Raw genomic sequence first — 24,802 nt, forward strand, 5'->3', positions numbered from 1 at the left:
TATGATTCAATGGACCAAGTAAATGGCTCTGTGGTAACTGAATTTGTGTTACTGGGACTTACACAATCCTCAGGGATGCAGTTTTTACTTTTTCTCTTCTTCTCTGTATTGTATTTGGGGATTATCCTGGGAAACCTCTTCATTGTGGTCACAGTGATTTTCGATTCCCACTTACATACCCCCATGTACGTTCTATTGGCCAACCTATCACTAATTGACCTAGCCCTTTCATCCACCACAGTTCCCAGGATGATATCTGATCTTTTCAGTGACTGTCGAATCATTTCTTTCCACAACTGCATGCTACAAATGTTCTTTATCCATGTCACAGGAGGAGTGGAGATGATGCTGCTCATAGCCATGGCATATGACAGGTACACAGCAATCTGCAAGCCTCTCCATTATCTAACTATTATGAATCCCAAAATGTGCATGTTTTTAGTAGTTGCTGCTTGGATAATTGGAGTGACTCATGCTGTGTCTCAGTTTGTCTTTGTCATAAATTTACCCTTCTGTGGACCTAATAATGTGGGGAGCTTTTATTGTGATTTTCCTCGGGTTATTAAACTTGCATGCATAGATACTTACAAACTAGAATTTGTAGTCACTGTCAACAGTGGTTTCATATCTATGGGCACCTTCTTTCTCTTAATTATATCATACATCTTTATTCTGATCACTGTCCGACGACATTCTTCAAAACATTTATCCAAAGCGTTCTTCACTCTATCAGCTCACATCACTGTAGTGCTTTTGTTTTTCCTTCCATGCATGTTTCTCTATGTATGGCCTTTCCCTACGAAGTCACTGGATATATTTTTTGCCATTGTGGACTTTGTTGTCACCCCCGTCTTAAATCCTGCCATATATACTTTAAGGAACAGAGATATGAAGGTGGCAATGACAAGGCTAAGTCAACAGCTTGTAAATTCTAGGGAAGTGACATGAGAGATTTCATTGATGAGAGCACAAGATGAATGTCATGAATCATCAAGACCCTCGTGATCACCATGAACACTATAGAATGTGTTAATTTTCATTATTGCTTTTAAAAACTGAGAAATTGGTGCTTCCCTAGTGGTTCAATGGTAAACAGTCCACCTGCCAATGCAGGGGACATGGGTTTGATCCCTGATCCTGGAGGATCCCACATGCCGCAGAGCAACTAAGCTCATTGACCACAACTGCTGAGGCTGTGCTCTAGAGCCCAGCCACTGAGCCCACATGTTGCAACTACTGAAGCCTGCATGCCCTAGAGCCTATGCTCTGCAACAAGAGAAGCCACAGCGATGAGAAGCTCATGAACCACAACTAGAGAGTAGCCCCCGATTGCCTCAACTAGAGGAAAGTCCACACAGCAACAAAGACCAAGCACAACCAAACATAAATAAATAAAATTATAAAAGAACAACCAAAAAAAAAACAAAAACAAAAAACTGAGAAGCCTACAAAAAAAAGGTATTGAGTCAAGGAATTTCATTTACATAGAGTTGCAGCTTATATTTCTATCTAACCTCCAAACCTAAACTGTAGTTACCACTAATGGCTGCATTCAATATTCATGTGGATATTTTACATCTACAGATAGATATGTACACATGTATATGTATGTGTGTGTGTATATATATATATCTACATACACACACACACACACACACACACATATATGGAGAAGGCAATGGCACCCCACTCCAATACTCTTGCCTGACAAATCCCATGGACGAAGGAGCCTGGTGGGCTGCAGTCCATGGGGTCGCTACGAGTCAGACACGACTGAGTGACTTCACTTTCACTTTTCACTTTCATGCATTGGAGAAGAAAACGGCAACCCACTCCAGTGTTCTTGCCTGGAGAATCCCAGAGATGGGGGAGCCTGGTGGGCTGCCATCTATGAGGTCACGTAGAGTTGGACACGACTGAAGCGACTTAGCAGCAACACACATATACATGTAATTTAACTTCATCAGTATCTTCCATTTGATAACAAGCATCATTGGAAATCAATTAATATTTCTTATGGAAATTATGTAGATCCAAAGATAAAATATGGCTTTATGTAAACCAATAGACATTAAAATTGAGGAAGAAGCAATTCTCATTATACTTGTATTTTAATTAGATAAATAGGAAGGTCAACACTATGACACTATGTTAAGAATTAAAATTGCTTTTAGACTTTGATAATGTATTTTGTACAATATTGTTTTAAAAATAGACTCTAGTATTTTCTATTATGTAAAAATTTTGCCTATTTTCCAGTTTTTTTCAATATTTGTGTTCAAAGCATATCTTGATTCATTCTTTAAAAGTATCTACAATTCTATAAGTATTTGAAAGGACTTATTTACTAGAGGAGGATACTCCATTGAGATCTCAGCATCTTTAATGGGTTCATTTTTAAGTAAGGGCACTGAGAACAAAGAAGATGATTGGCATGTTTCAGGTAAAATCTGGAAAGTCTGCTGGTCATGGAGCACAGCTGAGAGATCTTTTGGGTTCTTTCTATGACTGATTTAAGGGACATTAACTGTGGTTAGTCAGTTCAGTTTTAACCACTGTATGGTAATTAAAGCTACTCAATAAAAATGATAAATAATAAGAACTTAGACTTATTATTTGTCAAGGCATTTTTCCTATATTTTCTCCACAAATTCTAAGCTATCTGCTTTCTATAAAATCTAAAACATTATTATTTGCTTTCTTCTTAACACGTCTGAATTTTAATTGCACAATTTTTTCAATTGTTTTACTATGATTCTTTAAAAATTTACCTTTAAATTCAGTGAAGGTCATAGAAGTACCTGAGTTAGCCAAGAAACTGTGACATTAGCCCTTAAATCAAGATGATTTTGTGTATTTCCTCAGGGGAAAGCTTGTGAGACTATAAGAGTTAGTCTCAATACCCAAAGTTCAGGATGACTATTTTCAGATCTCTTCATCTGCCTCTGGTCATTTCCATAAATGGTTCTTAATTCTAATGAAGTCATTTGCTAAGAAGGATAGTTTATATCAATTTTCTTCTCTTGGAAATTGTATACTTCATGAGAAAGTGCAAATAAAAGAAAAGTCTACACACTATGCTCTGAAAATTGCTGTAGTGTCTTCCAGTTATGAAGGAGGTAGGTAGAATGTGAAAATGAAATATATCAGCAGAACTAACCAAACTGTAGCATTTGTATTGATAATAAAATGCTTCTGTTAGTAATAACCCATTCTACAGAATTAAATTTTATGAGTATTTTTTCAGGAAAAATGGAAGAATCCTGAGGTTGGTGAAAAAAATTCATTTTGCTGAAGAATAGTATATTTGAATTCTTACTTGTTAACATAGAAAATCTTTTCACTGCAAATGAGAACACTTTGGTAAACCTATCTTGACATAACTATCAAGTTTGTCCTCTTCTCTCAGTGAAATCATTTCACATCAGTAAACATCCAAAGAAAATACTAAATCACATTCCTTGACTTTGAAGAAACATCCAAATCACCCAGTCATGTCAGAAATGATCTCACGATAGAATCCCATCCTCTTTATTGTCAATGACAAGTATGATTATATTTGTGCTAAGCAGAAGGGGACTAAAATGACTATTTATGACTTGTTTTACTACTAGACTTCTCTTTATACTTGGAAATAAATTAGAATTGCTAAGAGTCAGGCATGACTGAGTGACTTCACTTCAAATATTTATAGGATTTTAAAAACAGTAATATGGAGCTTTAGGATAGGGCTATGGAATGGATAAAGAAGAAAAGTGTAATTTCCAAGGACCTTGGAATAACTGATTAAATAGAGAAAACATAACACTACTCCCCCAAGAAATTTGACGAGCCATAATCTATCCTTTCATGACTCTTTGAGACCAGTCAATTTCCTCTCCTCTCTTTCATAGCTTTCCCTTCAAGCTACCATTCCATTTTCTACTTCACTTACTGCAAAACTTCTGGACTCCCCAGTACATATATGAAATGACTTTTGCAACTTACATCCAATGACCACTTTTCAGGCTCTTAACTTTCAGGTAACAACTTACAAAGATATTCCAACAATACCTCTACATTTTATTATCATCATCCTTTACTTCCTTCCAAATGGATTGCTTCTTCTAAAGATGATCTTTATGTTATATATTGCTATGCTATCTCTTTTATAGTTATTTTCATAATTAAAGCTGTGACAGTGTTCACAATTACTCACAATAAAAAAATTGGCATCATTTTTTTAATCTTACACATGTATTGACACATGTCCTGTTATTACTACCTTTTATAATTAGGTATTATAAAGCTATTAGTAACTGCTTACCATTTGTTAGAAATTTATTAAACAATTGCTCATAATTCTATAACAGTTCATGTCAACATAATAAAACAAGAATCCTATAGTAGGCATTCTAGAATCCTTTTCCAATTTCATTTCCTATTAAAATTTCTTCACATTTTATCTCAGAAAATATTTTCCTCACTTTTAAGTTTTTATTTTTTAGATTTTATTTTGTTTTTTAAACTTTTTTGACCACCCCACACAGCATGGGAAATGTTAAGTTCCCCCATCAGGGATCAAACTCACATCCTCTGTAGTGGCATTCTCTTGCTTTTAACTTCTTTCTCTCATTTTTAAACCTTATTTTTGTGTTGTCATTCCTTTCTTCTATTTTTCATCTTTAATTTTATTTTGGCTTAACTCTTTCTTCTAAGCATTTTCATATTACCAAATGTTAAGTATCAATTCTATCCTCCATAAATTCTTATAATTCCTAGTTTCTGTTTCAGAATTCTCATAAATGTAAAGTTCCCATAAGACTGAATCTCTACATCTGTCTTAGTTTTCATATTGCTATCCAAGCTCCTGACAGATTATGAAAATTATTTTTAAATTATATCCCTCCCTCAATCCTGATAGAGTATTGGATTAGTGAGGATTTAGAAAATTTTTGATCCAATGCAGTAATTTAAAAGATAGGGAAACTAAATCTTGCTATGATAATTATTTTTAGAAGACAAGTATACTTTTAAATGATTATTGAGGAGCCAGGGTTTTTCTATGAATCAGAGGTGATAACTCTCACTACTAATAATCTTCTAAATCTATTGCGTAATTACCAAATACAAAAGTTGAAATTCATAATAACCATAAGAAGGAATATAATTAGTATTTGCATTTACAAAATGGCAAAAGAAGTCTTAAAGAGGATGAATTCAAGATCCACAGATGCACACAAAACCCACTATGATTGCTTCCCAATTAAATTGTGAATGAGAATTTGCTTTAGTTTAATAGAGAAGTTTCCAATAACTGTATACAAGATTGTTGTGATGAACTATTAGGCTACTAAAAATACCTTCTCAAAAATGCATGTCATGAAAACCCTTTTTAGATGTGACAATCATAGAGTTTTGTATGTATTTAAGAGATATAATATGGTCCACAGAATATGACCTGTTTTGGAGTTCAGCGAAAAAGGACATAAATGCAGGGTGAGGGTATAAATTTAATCTGGCAGAGAGGATAACATGAAAAAAGCATTTTATTAGGAATAAGCCTAGCATACATGGAAACACTAAAGCTTGGACAACTGGACTATAAGCATATCCAGGCAAAGAGTGTGGGATAAAATTGAGTTTAGACTGTAGGCATTTTTAATTCCTTTATGTAACAAAGCACAGAACGTCATCATGAGTGTGAACATAATGACACAAAATGGGGCTCTGAATTTGAACAAAATATTTCTGACTTTCTTCTCACTCCATTCAAGGTAACTACAGAGGATATTTCCTGGAATGAATCAATAAGTGAAACAAATCACTCCACGGTGACTGAGTTCATTTTTCTAGGACTCTCCAATTCTCAGGAACTCCAGATTTTCCTAGTTGTGTTCTTTTTTGTATTCTATGTAGGAATTGTGTTCGGGAACCTTCTTATTGTCATAACTGTAGCTTCTGACTCCCACCTTCACTCCCCCATGTACTTCCTGCTGGCCAACCTCTCACTCATTGACCTGTGTCTGTCTTCAGTCACAGCCCCCAAGATGATTGCTGATTTTTTCAGTAAATGTAAGGCCATCTCGTTCAAGGGCTGCCTTGCTCAGATATTTCTCCTTCATTTCTTTGGTGGGAGTGAGTTGGTGATCCTTATAGCCATGGCCTTTGACAGATACGTAGCAATCTGTAAACCCCTTCGCTACACTACAATTATGCGTGGCAATGTATGTGCTGGCTTTGTGGCTGCTGCATGGGGAACTGGCTTCCTCCACTCAGTGAGCCAGTTGGCCTTTGCAGTGAACTTACCTTTCTGTGGTCCCAATGAGGTAGATAGCTTTTACTGTGACCTTCCTAGGGTCATCAAACTTGCCTGCACAGATACCTATAGGTTGCATATCATGGTCATTGCTAACAGTGGTGTGCTCACTGTGTGTTCTTTTTTTCTGCTAATCATCTCATACACTGTCATCTTAGTGACCATCCAGCATCTCCCTTCAGAGAGGTCATCCAAGGCTCTGTCTACTTTAACTGCTCATATCACAGTAGTTCTTCTGTTCTTTGGACCATGTATCTTCATTTATGCCTGGCCATTCCCCATCAAGTCATTAGATAAATTCCTTGCTGTGTTTTATTCTGTAGTCACTCCTTTCTTGAACCCAATGATATACACACTGAGAAACAAAGACATGAAGACTGCAATGAGACGGCTGAGAAAATGGAATACCAATTCTAGGATAAAGTCTCAGATCTCATAAAATTAATCCATAAGATTAATCTGAGATAATGACATATTATATAGCATCAGTAAGTTATTTAGAAAATCTAATGAAAAATGATATCTTCCATTTCATATTCTGTATCAACTGTCAAAGAATATTTACATACAGAACCTCATTTTATTCTTTGACAATCTTGTTATATTTTTTAATGCAGAGGCAAACTTAACATTTTACTTTGAAAATATGATCTCACTAATTCTCCTAACAATTAAAGGCATAAATATGTTAGCATCTGTACACTCGTGCCTTCTTGGATGGTCCTGAGGGTAAAACAGAGAAAGATAGAAACTAGGTTGACTTAAGATTTTTTAAAAATTTCTGTTTGGCTCATTTTACCTAAAAACATCAAGAAGCAAATGCTATACACCTAATTCAATATATATATATATATATATATATATATATATATATATATATATATGCTTAGTGATAATAATATATATGTCAACTTTTAAGAGGTTTAAAAAAGAAACTCCTCCCATTATAACAGTTTAACTACTATCATTGTAACATCCCATAATCCATGAGTGTATTATTAAGAAAGGCAGGAAGAGGGGTTTCCTTAGTACATCAGTGGTGAAGAGTCCACCTGTCAATGCAGAGGACATGGGTTCTATTCTTGATCCAGGAGGATCCTATATGCCATGGGACAGCTAAGCCCATGTGCCACAGCTACTGAGCCTGTGCTCATGCAACTACTGAGCCCACGGGCTACAAGTACTGAAGCCTGTGCCTCAAGTCCATGCTCCACTACAAGAGAAACCACTGCAATGAGAAGCCTGCTCACAGCAGGGGCTGGAGAGTAGCCCCTGCTCACCACAACTAGAGAAAACCCAGATGCCGCAACAAAGACCCAGCACAGTCATAAATGAATAAATAAATCGTATTTAAAAAAAAAAAAAGAATGACAGCAAAGCGAGTCTGCCAATATAAAATTTGTCTTGTAGGCACGTGACATCTTGTGGTATACAACAGCCCATAGAATAAAAGCATCTCTCAACATGTTGGCACACTGTGTATCATTTGGATTCATCCTTGTCACTTTTCATGGTTAGCTTTCACAAGCACAGGCTTTGAAGTCAAAAAGAGATGGGTTCGACTTTACCTACCCCATACTGATCATGACGTTAAGTATTAGCCCAGTTGGTAAATAATCCACCTGCAATGCAGGAGACCCTGGTTCGATTCCTTGTCAGGAAGATCTGCTGGAGAAGGGATAGGCTACCCACTCCAGTATTCTTGGGCTTCCCTTGTGGCTCAGATGGTAAACAATTGCCTGCAATGCAGGAGACCTGGGTTCAATCCCTGAGTCAGGAAGAGCCCCTGGAGAAGGGAATGGCTACCCACTCCAGTATTCTGGCCTAGAGAATCCCATGGACTATACCCATGGGATCACAAAAGAGTTGGACATGACTGAGTGACTTTCACTTTCAAGCTTGTTTCCCATGGATTAATATCCAGAAGAATTGCTGGGTCATATGTTAGCTAAATGTTTAATTTTGGAAAAACTCCATGCTATTTTCTATAATGTCTATGCCAACTTACATACCCATCAACAGTGTAACAGGATTTCCTTTTCTTCACACACTTCACACTTTCTTCACTAATCATACACCTGCTGGCTATTTGTAGATCTGCTTTGGAGAAATATCTATTCAGGTCTTTGCCTGATTTTAATCAGTTTGGTTTTTTTTGTTTGTTTGTTTGTTTTGCTGTTTTATTTTTAGCTATTGAGTTGAATGATTTTAACTCCTTATCAGAAATATGCTATAAAAATATTTTCTCCCATCCTGTAGCTGCCTTTCACTCTTGGCCTATTTTCCTTATTATGCATAAGCTTTTTAGTTTTACGTGCTGTTGATTTCAGTTAGCTAATTTTTGCTGAGAATTTTTGCATTTATATGTCTTCAGTAATATTGTTCTGTGGTTTTCGTTTCTTGCAGTATCCTTACCCAGTTTTAGTATCAGGGTAATTCTGGATCTATAAGATTAGGAGCATTCATTCCATCCTCTTCATTTTTTAGAAAGAGTTTAAGAAGATTGGCATTAACTCTAAATTTGGGTAGAATTTACCAATGAAAACAATCTAGCCCTGGAGTTTTTACAAAAATGCACTAAAACTGGAAGCTGGAAATAAAGTTAAGAAATTAAGAAAAATTTGAAATTTAGAAACTTGCACTTAAAAAATACTAAATGAAAGTGGAAATACAGAGAAAAAAGCAAATTTTCTAAATAGTAACAATAAAACAGTATATACAAAGATAAATGGGACATAGTTAAAGCAGTGATAAGAGAAAACACATACATAGGCAAAAACTCATATGTACATGAGAAAAACTCATATACATGTATCATATATATGATGAGTCATATACACACACATTGATTAAAAATGAAAGAATTAAAGAAATGAGTTAAATTGCCACCTCAAATTTAAAAAAAATCAAAAGGGAAACAAAAAGAAAACAAAAGTAAAAATCAATAAAGAACTAAAAAAAGGTATCGAATTTGTAAATCAAAAATCTTATTTTAAACAAATATACAAATTAGACTGTCCAGTCCATTAGATAGTTTCATAAAAGATAAGAAGAGATAAAGCATAAAAGTAGTTAATAAACAGTAAGAGAAAATAATGATTAAAAATCAGCAAATAAAGGTCACTAAAAACAATGTTGTACACATCTATATAAATAAATTTGAACGTTTTATGAAATGGATAAATATTTCAGGATAATATATTTACTATTGACTGCAGTACAAATATAATATTTTAAAATGCTAATTTCCATAGAAATAATACAGAAATTTATCAGGAAATTATAACACACAAATATCACACACACATACATACACACACACACACCAGGTTTAAATGGCTCCATAGATAATTCTACAAAACATTTAGATCAGATATGCTGTGTGTTATGCTTAGTCACTCAGTCGTGTCCAACTCTTTGTGACCCCATGCACTGTAGCCTACCAGGCTTTTCTGTCCATGGGAATTCTCCAGGCAAGAATACTGGAGTGGGTTGCCATGCCCTCCTCCAGGGGATCTTCCCAACAAGGGATCAAACCCACGTCTCCCACATTACAAGCAGATTCTTTACCATCTGAGCCACCAGGGAAGCCCATGAATTCTGGAACGGGTAGTCTATCCCTTCTCCAGGTGATGTTTCTAACCCAGGAATCAAACCAGGGTCTCCTGGGTTGCAGGCACATTCAGAGAGTCGCACTGAAAAACAATTGTTCCAAAGAATACAAAAATGAAAACTGCTTCCAATTCTTTCATGAAACAGCAAACGTTATACCTAAATTAAATAAAAATAGTACAAGAGCAAACATTAGCAACCAGTTTCAGTTCAGTTCAGTCACTCAGTCGTGTCTGACTCTTTGCGACCCCATGAATCTCAGCACGCCAGGCCCCTCTGTCCATCACCAACTCCCAGAGTTCGCTCAGACTCGTGTTCATCGAGTCAGTGATGCCATCCAGGCATCTCATCCTCTGTCGTCCTCTTCTCCTCCTGCCCCCAATACCCCCCCAGCATCAAAGTCTTTTCCAATGAGTCAACTCTTCGCATGAGGTGGCCAAAGTATTGGAGTTTCAGCTTTAGCATCATTCCTTCCAAAGAAATCCCAGGGCTGATCTCCTTCAGAATGGACTGGTTGGATCTCCTTGCAGTCCAAGGGACTCTCAAGAGTCTTCTCCAACACCACACTTCAAAAGCATCAATTCTTCAGCGCTCAGCCTTCTTCACAGTCCAACTCTCACATCCACACATGACTACTGGAAAAACCATAGCCTTGACTAGACGGACCTTAGTCGGCAAAGTAATGTCTCTGCTTTTGAATATGCTATCTAGGTTGGTCATAACTTTTCTTCCAAGGAGTAAGTGTCTTTTCATTTCATGGCTGCAATCACCATCTGCAGTGATTTTGGAGCCCCCCAAAATAAAGCCTGACACTGTTTCCACTGTTTCCCATCTATTTCCCATGGAGTGATGGGAGCAGATGTCATGATCTTTGTTTTCTGAATGTTGAGCTTTTTTTTTTTTTAAATCTTTAATTTTTACATGCGTTCCCAAACATGAACCCCCATTCCACCTCCCTCCCCACAACATCTCTCTGGGTTATCCCCATGCACCAGCCCCAAGCATGCTGCACTCTGCATCAGACATAGACTAGCGATTCAATTCTTACATGACAGTATACATGTTAGAATGCCATTCTCCCAAATCATCCCACCCTTTCCCTCTCCCTCTGAGTCCAAAAGTCCGTTATACACATCTGTGTCTTTTTTCCTGTCTTGCATACAGGGTCGTCATTGCCATTTTCCTAAATTCCATATATATATGTTAGTATACTGTATTGGTGTTTTTCTTTCTGGCTTACTTCACTCTGTATAATTGGCTCCAGTTTCATCCATCTCATCAGAACTGATTCAAATGAATTCTTTTTAACAGCTGAGTAATACTCCATTGTGTATATGTACCACAGCTTTCTTATCCATTCATCTGCTGATGGACATCTAGGTTGCTTCCATGTCCTGGCTATTATAAACAGTGCTGCGATGAACATTGGGGTACACGTGTCTCTTTCAATTCTGGTTTCCTTGGTGTGTATGCCCAGCAGTGGGATTGCTGGGTCATAAGCAATCATGAATTGCATCAATGAATGTTGAGCTTTAAGCCAACTTTTTTACTCTCCTCTTTCACTTTCATCAAGAGGCTTTTTAGTTCCTCTTCACTTTCTGCCATAAGGGTGGTGTCACCTGCATATCTGAGGTTATTGATATTTCTCCCAGAAATCCTGATTCCAGCTTCTGTTTCTTCCAGTCCAGCGTTTCTCATGATGTACTCTGCATAGAAGTTACATAAGCAAGGTGACTCCAGTCAGAATGGCTGCGATCCAAAAATCTGCAAGCAATAAATGCTGGAGAGGGTGTGGAGAAAAGGGAACCCTCCTACACTGTTGGTGGGAATGCAAACTAGTACAGCCACTATGGAGAACGGTGTGGAGATTCCTTAAAAAATTGCAAATAGAACTACCTTATGACCCAGCAATCCCACTTCTGGGCATACACACCGAGGAAACCAGAATTGAAAGAGACACATGTACCCCAATGTTCATCGCAGCACTGTTTATAATAGCCAGGACATGGAAACAACCTAGATGTCCATCAGCAGATGAATGGATAAGAAAGCTGTGGTACATATACACAATGGAGTATTACTCAGCCGTTAAAAGAATTCATTTGAATCAGTTCTGATGAGATGGATGAAACTGGAGCTGATTATACAGAGTGAAGTAAGCCAGAAAGAAAAACACCAATACAGTATACTAACACATATATATGGAATTTAGGAAGATGGCAATGACGACCCTGTATGCAAGACAGGGAAAGAGACACAGATGTGTATAACGGACTTTTGGACTCAGAGGAGAGGGAGAGGGTGGGATGATTTGGGAGAATGACATTCTAACATGTATACTATCATGTGAATTGAATCGCCAGTCTATGTCTGACGCAGGATGCAGCATGCTTGGGGCTGGTGCATGGGGATGACCCAGAAAGTTGTTATGGGGAGGGAGGTGGAATGGGGGTTCATGTTTGGGAATGCATGTAAGAATTAAAGATTTTAAAATTTAAAAAATAAAAAACTAAAATTAAAAAAATAAATAATAAAATAAATAAATAAATAAGCAGGGTGACAATATACAGCCTTGATGTACTCCTTTTCCTATTTGGAACCAATCTGTTCTTCCATGACCAGTTCTAGCTGTTGCTTCCTGACCTGCATACAGGTTTCTCAAGAACCAGGTCAGGTGGTCTGATATTCCCATCTCTTTCAGAATTTTCCAGTTTATTGTGATCCACACAGTCAAAGGCTTTGGCATAGTCAATAAAGCAGAAATAGATGTTTTTCTGCAACTCCCTTGCTTTTGTGATGATCCAGCGGATGTTGGCAATTTGATCTCTGGTTCCTCTGCCTTTTCTAAAACCAGCTTGAACATCAGGAAGTTCATGGTTCACGTATTGCTGAAGCCTGGCTTGGAGAATTTTGAGCATGACTTTACTAGCATGTGAGATGAGTGTAATTGTGTGATAGTTTGAGCATTCTTTGGCATTGCCTTTCTTAGGGATTGGAATGAAAACTGACCTTTTCCAGTCCTGTGGCCACTGCTGAGTTTTCCACATTTGCTGACATATTGAGTTGCAGCACTTTCACAGCATCATCTTTTAGGATTTGAAATAGCTCTACTGGAATTCCATCACCTCCACTAGCTTTGTTCACAGTGATGCTTTCTAAGGCCCACTTGACTTCACATTCCAGGATGTCTGGCTCTACATGAGTGATCACACCATCGTGATTTTTCGGGTCGTAAAGATCTTTTTTGTACAATTCTTCTGTGTATTCTTGCCATCTCTTCTTAATATCTTCTGCTTCTGTTAGGTCCATACCATTTCTGTCCTTTATGGCCGCTATCCCATCTTTGCATGAAATGTTCCCTTGGTATCTCTAATTTTACTGAAGAGATCTCTAGTCTTTCCCATTCTGTTCTTTTCCTCTATTTCTTTGCATTGATCACTGAAGAAGGCTTTCTTATCTCTTCTTGCTATTCTTTGGAACTCTGCATTCAGATGCTTAAATCTTTCCTTTTCTCCTTGGCTTTTCGTTTCTCTTCTTTTCAAAGCTATTTGTAAGGCTTCCCTAGAAAGCCGTTTTGCTTTTTTACATTTCTTTTCCATGGGGATGGTCTTGATCCTTGTCTCCTGTACAATGTCACGAACCGCCATCCATAGTTCATCAGGCACTCTATCTATCAGATCTAGGCCCTTAAACCTATTTCTCACTTTCACTGTATAATCATAAGGGATTTGATTTAGGTCATACTTGAATGGTCTAACGGTTTTCCCTGCTTTCTTCAGTTTAAGTCTGAATTTGGTAATAAGGAGTTCATGATCTGAGCCACAGTCAGCTACTGGTCTTGTTTTTGTTGACTCTATAGAGCTTCTCCATCTTTTGCTGCAGAGAATATAATCAATCTGATTTCAGTGTTGACCATCTGGTGATGTCGATGTGTAGAGTCTTCTCTTGTGTTGTTGGAAGAGGGTGTTTGCTACGACCAGTGCATTTTCTTGGCAAAACTCTATTAGTCTTTGCCCTGCTTCATTCCATATTCCAAGGCCAAATTTGCCTGTTACTCCAGGTGTTTCTTGACTTCCTACTTTTGCATTCCAGTCCCCTATAATGAAAAGGACATCTTTTTGGGGTGTTAGTTCTAAAAGGTCTTGTAGGTCTTCATAGAACCATTCAACTTCAGCTTCTTCAATGTTACTGGTTGGGGCATAGATTTGGATTACTGTGATATTGAATGGTTTGCCTTGGAAACGAACAGAGATCATTCTGTCATTTTTGAGATTGCATCCAAGTACTGCATTTCGGACTCTTCTGTTGACCATGATGGCTACTCCATTTCTTCTGAGGGATTCCTGCCTGCATTAGTAGATATAATGTTCATCTGAGTTAAATTCACCCATTCCAGTCCATTTTAGTTCGCTGATTCCTAGAATGTCGACGTTCACTCTTGCCATCTCCTGTTTGACCACTTCCAAATTGCCTTGAGTGACTTCCCTTTCACTTTCACTTTCATGCATTGGAGAAGGAAATGGCAACCCACTCCAGTGTTCTTGCCTGGAGAATCCCAGGGATGGGGGAGCCTGGTGGTCTGCTGTCTATGGGGTCACACAGAGTTGGACAGGACTGAAGTGACAGCAGTAGTAGCAATATGCCTTGATTCATGGACTTGACATTCCAGGTTCCTATGCAATATTGCTCTTTACAGGTTGGGACCTTGCTTCTATCACCAGTCACATCCACAGCTGGGTATTGTTTTTGCTTTGGCTCTATCCCTTCCTTCTATCTGGAGTTATTTCTCCACTGACCTCCAGTAGCATACTGGGCACCTATTGACCTGGGGAGTACCTCTTTCAGTATCCTATCATTTTGCCTTTTCATACTGTTCATGGGGTTCTCAAGGCAAGAATACTGAAGTGGTTTGCCATTCCCTTCTCCAGTGGACCACATTCTGTCAGACCTCTCCACCACGACCCGCCCATCCTGGGTTGCCCCACGGGCATGGCTTAGTTTCATTGAGTTAGACAAGGCTGTGGTCCTAGTGTGATTAGATTGACTAGATTTCTGTGAGTATGGTTTCAGTGTGTCTGCCCTCTGATGCCCTCTTGCAACACCTACCATCTTACTTGGTTTTCTCTTACCTTGTGTGTGGGGTATCTCTTCATGGCTGCTCCAGCAAAGCACAGCTGCTGCTCCTTGCCTTGGATGAGGGGTATCTCCTCCCACCGCCCTTCCTGACCTTCAACGTGGGATGCCTCCTCTAGGCCCTCCTGCGCCTACACAGCCACCACTCCTTGGGCGTGCAGTTGCTCCTCCCGGCCGCCGCCCCTGGCCTCGGGCACCGCCCCTGGCCTCTGACGCAGGGTGGCTCCTCTCGGCCGTCGCCCCTGGCCTCGGACATGGGGTAGCTCCTCTCAGCTGTTCCTGTGCCATTGCAGCCTGGCAATGTAAGCTGTTGCCCCTGACCTCGGACGTGGGGTAGCTCTCGGCCACGCTTAGTGCACTGGCTGCCGCCACCGCCGCCTGCACTTAGTGCACAAAGATCATCAACCAGTTTAGTCATGAATATTGCAGTCAAAATTCTATATATAATAGTACAGTAGATTTCCTTTGTCATACTATTCACAAGAGATAGCTCCAGGAACCTATTACTCTATAGAAACACTGAAATTTTAAGCAAAAATTATGAGAATCAAATTTAATAAAAACAATACAAGAGCAAACATTATCAACCAGTTTAGTCATGAATATTGCAGTCAAAATTCTATATATAATATTAGTACAGTAGACTTCCTTTCTCATACCATTCACAAAAATAAACTGTTAATAGATCTGAGATACAAATGCAAAACATGAAGATATACAAACACAAGTACAAAATATGAGTAAATTCCTCAAAATCCTAAATATAATGGAAATCTTTCTATGACTCTAAATACAGATGTGACTTTTAATGATAAATTATAATAACAAAGTCTGCAACCCAAATTTTTTTTTAAAAACAGATGCAAATTCAGAATACGGAAGACAAACTGGGAGTAAACATTACAACCTATATCACAGACAATATACTAATATTACTAAATACAGAAAGAACTCTTAAAATTGAAAGAGGAAGACCAGACATCTGTTAGATTTTAAAAAGTGTGTGTGTGCGGGGTGGGGTGGGGTGTGGGAGGGGGTGGGGGAGGTGAGTTCAGAATTAATGGCAGAAGAGATAGCTCCAGGGACCTATTACTTTATAGAAACACTGAAATTTTAAGCAAAAATTATTAGAATCAACATTTTCAGAATTCTGGAAAGCAATCAGAAGCTCACAGCCAATAAGCAAACATTGAATAAAGAAAATGGCAACTTAAAAATGATGGAATAAATTTGTGGCATTTTTATTTGCCCTTTCATCATACCCTTTCCTAGCTTAGCATTTTTTGTGAAGATGATGGTCCATAGCTGAATGAGATTACAGTCTTTGACTCCAGAGGGAGCAGAGCAGACCTTAATTTCAAAGAACTGTGTTTCTTTTTTCTGACCTGTCTGAAAGCCACCTTAAAAAAATATGTAAAACTTTTACATTTGTTTCACCTAGTTCATCAGTCACTCAAGGTGGAAGAAGGGCAAGAATTCTTCAAAAACATTGTAAGGCAAATGAAAATCCCATAGCCATCTGGGACAATTGAGCCCATTCCTAAAAGCCTGGAAGAAAAAAGTAGGAGCTGGGTTTTTTGGAAATGAAGGTAGTCCAAACAACACCTTTATATTTGAGAATTCATAAAGCCTGATGGCTCAGATGGTTAAGAATCCGCCTGCAACACAGGAGACCTAGGTTTGATCCTGGGTTGGGAAGATCCCCTGGAGAAGGGAGGTCTACCCACCCAAGTATTTTTGCCTGTAGAATTCCATGGATATAGGCGCCTGGTGGGATACAACCTATAGAGCCACAAAGAGTCAGACATGACTGAATGACTAACACTTTATACATGTTGGAGTGAAATACATATTCAGAAAATACCTGAGAAGATTCTCAAGTTTTAGCTCTGGCTATTTTCTAATGCAAACAGAAAATGAAGGGTAAGGGAGAGTTTTACATAACCCAAATATTGAAGGAATGCCTCAGCAAACAATCAACCTGGAAAGACTGGAAGTGTTTTCATTTTTCTTACTTTTCTTATTTTCTGTTGCTTTTTCTTATTTTTTTCTTGGCTCTTGGTGTTCAAAATATCATTAGCTGAACACACGCTAAAGATATAGACACTTCAGAGAACAAACCTAACAAAGAATACAGAAGGTACAAAAATAGTCTAGTAGTCACTAAACAACAACCAAACAAACAAACCCAGCTGAATCCTAGAGAAATTAACAAAAATAAACCTTGAAGAGGGGAAAGAATCTGATTTCCAAGTTACTGAATTGTAATATCCAGAAGACCTAGTTTAAAAAATAAGAAGCCTACAAATAAAAAAAACTATGTTCCATGCATGATAAAATAAACAGGTACTGTCAGTGAGAAAGCAAAACGTTTGACTTACCAGACTAAGACTTTAAACAAATGGTTTTAAATGAAAACTGGGGTTTCCCTGGTGGCTCAGAGGATAAAGCGTCTGCCTGCAATGCAGGAAAACCAGGTTAAATCCCTGGGTTGGGAAGATCCCCTGGAGAAGGAAGTGGCAATCCACTCCAGTATTCTTGCCTGGAGAAACCCATGGACAGAGGAGCCTGGCAGGCTACAGTCCATGGGGTTGCAAAGAGTCGGACACGACTGAGCAACTTCACTTTCCCTTTCACTTTCAAGAGAATAATAGATCACATCAAGATTATCAGTAAAGGTATAGAAATTATAAAAAGGAGCCAAAAAGTATAATGGAGCTTCCCAGGTGGCACTAGTGGTAAAGAATCTGCCTGCCAATGCAGGAGATGCAAGAGATACAAGTTTGATCCTTGAGTTGGGAAGATTCCTTAGAGTAGGGAATGGCTGTCCATTCCAGTATCCTTGCCTGGAGAATTTCATGGACAGAGGAGCCTGGCGGGCTACAGTCCATGGAGCCACAAAAAGTCGGACATGACTGAGCACACACACAGAAAGTACAATAACTGAAACAAAAGGTGCTGGGACAACTGATATTCAATTTCCAAGAAAAATGAGGTTGAATGCCTACCTCACACCATATACAAAACTTAATTCAAATTGTGTCAGTGGCTTAAATATAAGACTAAAATCATACAACTCCTAGAAGAGAAAATAGGAATAAATCATGGTATTGTACAGGCAATGACTCCCTAGATATGAAAAGAAAAGCAAAAGATAAAAAAAGGAAAGCAAAGAAAAAAGAGATATGACTTCAAAATTCTAAACTTTTTATAACAAGAACGTTATCAAATAAATCAACAACCTAGAGAAAAGGAAAAGTACTTATCTCTGATAAAGCTCTGGTATCCAAAATATATAAAAGAACTTACAATGCAGCAACAGAAAGACAAAAACTAGAATATTGACAAAGAACTTGAATAGGCATTTCTCCAGAGGAGATAAACAATGGCCAAGAAACACATGAAAAGATGTTCAACATCAATAGTTACCAGGAAAATTCACATTAAAACCACAGATGTCGCTTTACACCCACAATGAGTCCATAATCCAAAAAAAGGAGAGGTAAGAATAGCCAGAAAATATGAAGTAACTGGAACCTTCATACACTACTCGTGAAGATGTAAAGTGGTGAAGCCACTTTGAAAAGTACTTTGCAGTTTCTCAAATGTTAAGAATAGAGTTAGTGTATGACCCAGTAATTCCACTCAAAGGTATATACCCATAAGAAATGAAAACAGATACTCAAACAAAAATTCACACACAAACACACACACATACTCATAGCAGCACTATTAGCAATAGCCAAAAGATAGAAATTATCCAAACATCCCTTAGCAGATGAATAGATAAATAAATTGTGATTGACCCATACAACAGAATATTACTCAACCATAAAAAGGAATGAAGTAGTGATAAGTGCTACATGTGAATGAACCTACATATATGTTGAGGGAAAGAAGCCATATATGAAAGATTACATACTGAAGGAAGACAGCCAAGATGGCAGAATAGGAAGACCCTGAGCTTACCTTGTCCTAGGAGCACACCAAAAGTACAACTATTTACAGGATAGCTATTGATGAGAATGATCTGAAGACTAGCAGAAAATATTTTCCACATCTAAATAAAGATTAAACCACAATGAGACAGGACGGGCAGAGATATGGTAGAATTAAGACCCACACATCCAGGTAGGCAGCCTATAAATGAAAGGGTAACCATAACTACAGAGGTTCTCCCAAATAATGAGATATCTGAGCCTCATATCAAACTCCCTATTCAGGGGGTACTACATCACAAAGATGAGCTACCAGATCATCAGGCTTTGAAGGTAGGCAGGGTTTACACATGGGAAAGCCAAAGGGCTGTGGGAAACTGAGATCCAGTTCTTTAAGGACACATGCAAAATATCACATGCTCTGAGTAGAAGCAATGATTGAAAAGCAGCCTGAGTCAGATTCCACTGACTGATCTCGTAGAAGTCTCCCAGAGAGGCAGAAAACTGATGGGACTCCCCGTAGATGCACAGATGCTGGTGACAGCCATTTCTGGGAGCTTGTTTTATCACAAGGACACTGGTGCTGGGAAGCACTATCTTGGAGCCCTCCATCTAGACGACCGGCCCACCAGCACATTAGCACACCAGCACCAGCCCCAGGACACTCCAGGTAGTAAATTGTGCCAGGAAGCCACCTTTTCCCCCAAGTCCCTGCACAAGGCAGAATCAAGTAACCATCCCAGGGGCAAGTCCTGCCCACCAGTGCACCCACCATACCAGCCCCACAACAGTAAGGCCTGCTTACTCAGCACACATAGTTGAGATTATATGACTCTGGTGACCAGAGGGGTACTATGAGCACCATAGGATATCTCCTACACAGGGCCACTTCTCCAAGATGCTACCTAATATATACAAATAAGCACAGAGAATTAGGTAAAATGAGGTGCAAAAAAATATGTCCGAAATGAAAGAACAAGATAAAACTACAGAGGAAAACTAATTGGAGTAGAGATAAGCAATCTCTCAATAAAGATTACAAGGTAAAGACCAAAAGATATTCAACAAAAATGGTTGAAGAATGGATAAACACAGGGAAAAGGTTAACAAAGAATTAGAATATATAAAGAATCCCAAAGAGCTAAAGAATAGAATAACCCAAGTTAAAAACAAAACCAAACAAACACACACTAGAAGGAATAAACTGTAGATTAGGTAATACAGAGGAACAGAACTGAAAGACAGAATAGTGAAAAAAACTCAGCCTAAACAGGGAAAACCAGTCCATTCTGAAGATCAACCCTGGGATTTCTTTGGAAGGAATGATGCTAAAGCTGAAACTCCAATACTTTGGCCACCTCATGAGAAGAGTTGACTCATTGGAAAAGACTCTGATGCTGGGAAGGATTGGGGGCAGGAGGAGAAGGGGACGACCGAGGATGAGATGGCTGGATGGCATCATGGACTCGATGGACATGAGTCTGAGTGAACTCCAGGAGTTGGTGATGAACAGGGAGGCCTGGCGTGCTGGGATTCATGGGGTCGCAAAGAGTCGGACATGACTGAGTGACTGAACTGAACTGAACTGAAACAGGGAAAAAACCTTTTTTAAAATTAGAGACAGTTTAAGACACTTCTGGGACAACATCAGGAATACTAACATTTGCATTAAAGAGGTCTAAAAGGAGAAGAGAAAGAGAAAGAAAGGGACAGGGAACTTATTTGATACCTGAAAACTTCCCTAACATGAGAAATGAAGTAGTCATCCAAATTCAGAGAGTCCCAAGCAAGAACAACCCAAAAAGAACCAAATCAATACATGTTGTAATTTAAATGGTAAATTATAAAGTTGAAGGAAGAATAGTAAAAACAGTAAGGAAAATACAACTCTTTATATATTCAATACAACAGAACTCTCATAAGACTGTCAGCTGACTTTTCAGCAGAAACTTTGCAGTTCAGGAGGAAATGCAGAATACATTTGAAGTGATAAAAGGAAAAAATCTGCAATCTATAGTCTACACAGCAAGGCTATCATTTGGATTTGAAGGATAGTTTTACAGACAGGCAAAAACCAAAAAAGGTAACCATCACTAAACCAACTTCACAAGGTTAAAGGGACTTCTTTAAGTGGAAGATAACACAACTAGAAATATGAAAATTTAAAAAGGAAAAAGCTCATCTATAAAAGCAAATATACAGAAAAAGCAAATATAAAGAAAAGTAGTAGATCAAACACTTATAAAGTAGTATGAAAGTTAAAAAATAAGTAGAAAAAGCACTTTCATCCACAATAAGAAGTTAGAGAACACACCAAACAAAAAGATGTAAAATACAATATCAAAAACATTAAATGTCAAAGTTAGAATGCTTTTGAACTTCAGTGGTCAGGAACTTTACTTTATAAAGTTTTATATAAAATACATATATTTATATATATATAAACATATAACTACTTAAAGTTATATAATACTTTCTGGTAACAATTAGCCAAAAATCTGTAATACATATACAAGTAAAAAAGCAGAAGGGAATCCAAATATATTAAAGAAAGTAATCAAAGCACAAGAGGAAAAAGCAAAAGAAGAAAAGAACATAAAAGAAGTGAAAATCAACCCCAAAAGAATTAACAAAATGGCAATAAATACATACCTAACAGTAATTCTATAAATGTATACAGATTAGATGCGCCAATCAAAAGATAGTGGCTGAATGGATAAAAAAAAAATCAAGACACATACGTAATGCCCACAAGGGGTTCATTTCAAATCTCAAGACACACACCAACTGAAAGTGAGGTGATGGAAAAAGGTATTCCATGCAAATGGAAATGAAAAAAAACCTGGATAGCAAAACTTAATCAGATAAAATACACTTTAAAACAGGAAACAAAAAAAGACATTATATAATGATGGGGGTCAATCTAACTAGTTAAAAAACAAAGGGACTTCCTTGGCAATCCAGTGGTTAAGACTTTGCCTTACAATGCAGGGGGCGCCTGTTCAATCTCTGGTCAAGGAGGTAAGATCCCACATGCTTCTCAGCCAAAAACCAAAACATAAAAGAGAAGCAATATTGTAACAAACTCAATAAAGACTTCTAAAATAGTCCATATCAAAAAACCCTTAAATTAAAAAAATTAAGTTTAATAATAATAATAATCATAAATATTTATGCACCCAACATAGGCACACCTAACTGCATAAAGCAAATGTTAAAAAACATGAAGGTAGAAACTGATGGTAACAAAATAGTAAGAGACGTCAGTGTCCCATTCACATCATTGGACAGATCATCCAGACAGAAAATCAATAAGGAAACACTAATCCTAAAAGACAAATTTGATCAGTTGAATTTAACAGATATATAGAGAGCATCCCTATATACCAGTTCAGTCCAGTTCAGTCGCTCAGTTGTGTCTGACTCTCTGCAACCCCATGAACCACAGCACGCCAGGCCTTCCTGTCCATCACCAACTCCCGGAGTCCACCCAAACCCATGTCCATTGAGCTGGTGATGCCATCCAACCATCTCATCCTCCATTGTCCCCTTCTCCTCCTGCCCTCAATCTTTCCCAGGGTCTTTTCAAATGAGTCAGCTCTTCGCATCAGGTGGCCAAAGTATTGGTGTTTCAGCGTCCGTATCAGCCTTCCAATGAACACCCAGGACTGATCTCCTTTAGGATGAACTGGTTGGATCTCCTTGCAGAAAAAGGGACTCTCAAGAGTCTTCTCCAACACCACTAACGTTATATATCAACTGAATATATATTATTTTCAAGGACATAGAGAACATTCTTCAGGACAGATCACATGCTAGGCCACAAAACAAGTTTCAGTAAATTAAAGAAGTTAAAATCATATCAAGCATGTTTTTCATCACAATGCCATAAGAATAGAAAGCAACAAGAGAAAAACTTCAAAAAATACACAAACACATGGAGGCTAAACAATATGCTACTAAACAACCAATAGGTCACTAAAGATATCAGAGAGGAAATAAGAAAATATTTTGAGAAAATTAAAAATGGTTAAAACAATGATCCAAAATCTATGGGACACAGCAAAATCAGTTCAAAGAAGGAAGTTTATATTAATACAAACCTACTTCAGGAGACAAATAATAATAATAATAATATTCAGCCCAACTTTAAACCTAAAAGGCATAAAAAAAGAAAACAAAGCAGAAAGTTAGTAGAAGAAAGAAAATAAAGATCAGAGTGGAAATAAACAGAGACTTTAAAAAAAAAAAAACAATAAAAATATCAATGAAGTTAAGACCACGTTTCTTTTTAAAGACAGTAAAATTGATAAGCCTTTAACTAGACTAATCCAGAAACAAAAGAGAGAAATAAAAGAGAAGTTACAATTGATACCACAAAATACAAAGTTTCATATGAAGTACTGTGAGCAACTATATGCCAATTAAATGGACAACCTAGAATAAACTGGCAAATTACTAGAAATGTACAATTTCACAGTACTGAATTCAGGAAGAAATACAAAATATGACTGTATCAGTTGCCAGTAATGAAATTGGTTCAGTTAAAAACAAAAAACTCAAAACTAACAAAAGTCCAGGATGAGATCTTCCCAGGTAAATTCTACCTGACATTTAAAGAAGAAATAATACCTATCCTCCTTTAGCCTTTCCAAAACATTAAATATGAAAGAATGCTTTGTAACTCAATCTAAGGGGTCAGCATTACTCTGATACCAAAACCAGGCAAAGATAATATACGAAAAGAAAATGCAACCAATATCTCTCATGAAAATAGATGCAAAAATCCTCAGCAAACTGAGAATATTAGCAAACTGAATTCTACATAAATTAAAAGGATCATATACCATAGCCATGTGAGTTTACTCCACAGATGCAAGAATGAATCGTTTCTTACAAATTAGTATGACACACCACTTTAAGAAACTGAAGAATAAAAATCATATGAATATCCCAATAGAGGCAGATGAAAAATTTTGACAAAATTCAACATCCATTATAATAAAAATCTCTCAATGACGTGTGTAATGAGGCAACATATTTCAACATAATAAAGGCCATATATGACAAACCATGGGCTTCCCTGGTAGCTCAGCTGGTAAAGAATCCACTTGCAATGTAGGAGACACTGCTTCAATTCCTGGGTCAGGAATATACCCTGGAGAAGGTATAGACTACCCACTCCAGTATTCTTGGGCTTCCCTGGTGGCTCAGATGGTAAAGAATCTGCCTGCAATGCGGGAGACCTGCGTTCTATCCCTCGGTTGGAAAGATCCCCTGGAGGAGGGCACCCACCCACTTCAATATTCTTGCCTGGAGAATCCCCATGGACAGAGAAGTCTGGCAGGCTACAGTCCATGGGGTCGCAACGAGTTGGACACAACTGAGCGACTATGCACAGTACAGCAATGACAAACCTACAGCCAACATCATATTCACTGATAAAAACCTGAAAGCATTTCCTCTAAGATCAGGATCTAGGCAAGAATACCAATTCTCACCACTTTTGTTCAATATAATATTGGAAGTCCTAGCCATGGCAATTAGAAAGCAAATAAGAGGTGTCCAACTTGGAAAGGAAGAAGTTAAAGTGTCACTCTCTGCAGATAACATGATACTATATATATAAAACCCAAAGTCTCCACCAAAAACCTATTAGACCTAATAAATAAATTCAGAAAGTTTGTAGGATACAAGATTAATATACAGAAATCTGTTGCTTTCCTATATGCAAATAATGAACTAACAGAAAGAGAAAACAAAAATAATCCCATTTTATATTGCATCAAAAAGAACAACATACCTAGGAATAAACTTAACC

General features: G+C 37.7%; 2 protein-coding genes across 2 annotated transcripts; both read left to right on the forward strand.

Annotated features, from left to right (window-relative positions):
* Positions 1 to 948, forward strand: LOC101119566 (olfactory receptor 4F6-like). Its single transcript, XM_004010404.4, has one exon. It carries the CDS (start codon positions 10 to 12, stop codon positions 946 to 948), a length of 939 nt encoding a protein of 312 aa, XP_004010453.1. The 5' UTR covers positions 1 to 9.
* Positions 949 to 2,425: 1,477 nt separating this feature from the next.
* On the forward strand, positions 2,426 to 6,737 carry LOC101107872 (olfactory receptor 4F4). Its single transcript, XM_027972239.1, has 2 exons — positions 2,426 to 2,443; positions 5,757 to 6,737. The coding sequence occupies exons 1-2, from the start codon at positions 2,426 to 2,428 to the stop codon at positions 6,735 to 6,737; spliced, it is 999 nt and encodes a 332-aa protein (XP_027828040.1).
* Positions 6,738 to 24,802: the final 18,065 nt, after the last annotated feature.

This window comes from Ovis aries, chromosome 7, assembly GCF_016772045.2.
Source record: "Ovis aries strain OAR_USU_Benz2616 breed Rambouillet chromosome 7, ARS-UI_Ramb_v3.0, whole genome shotgun sequence".
Taxonomy (NCBI): Eukaryota; Metazoa; Chordata; class Mammalia; order Artiodactyla; family Bovidae; genus Ovis; species Ovis aries.

Excerpts from the sequence above, each read along its gene's own strand:
- LOC101119566 (XM_004010404.4), top strand. The coding sequence starts at position 10 with ATGGACCAAGTAAATGGCTCTGTGGTAACTGAATTTGTGTTACTGGGA.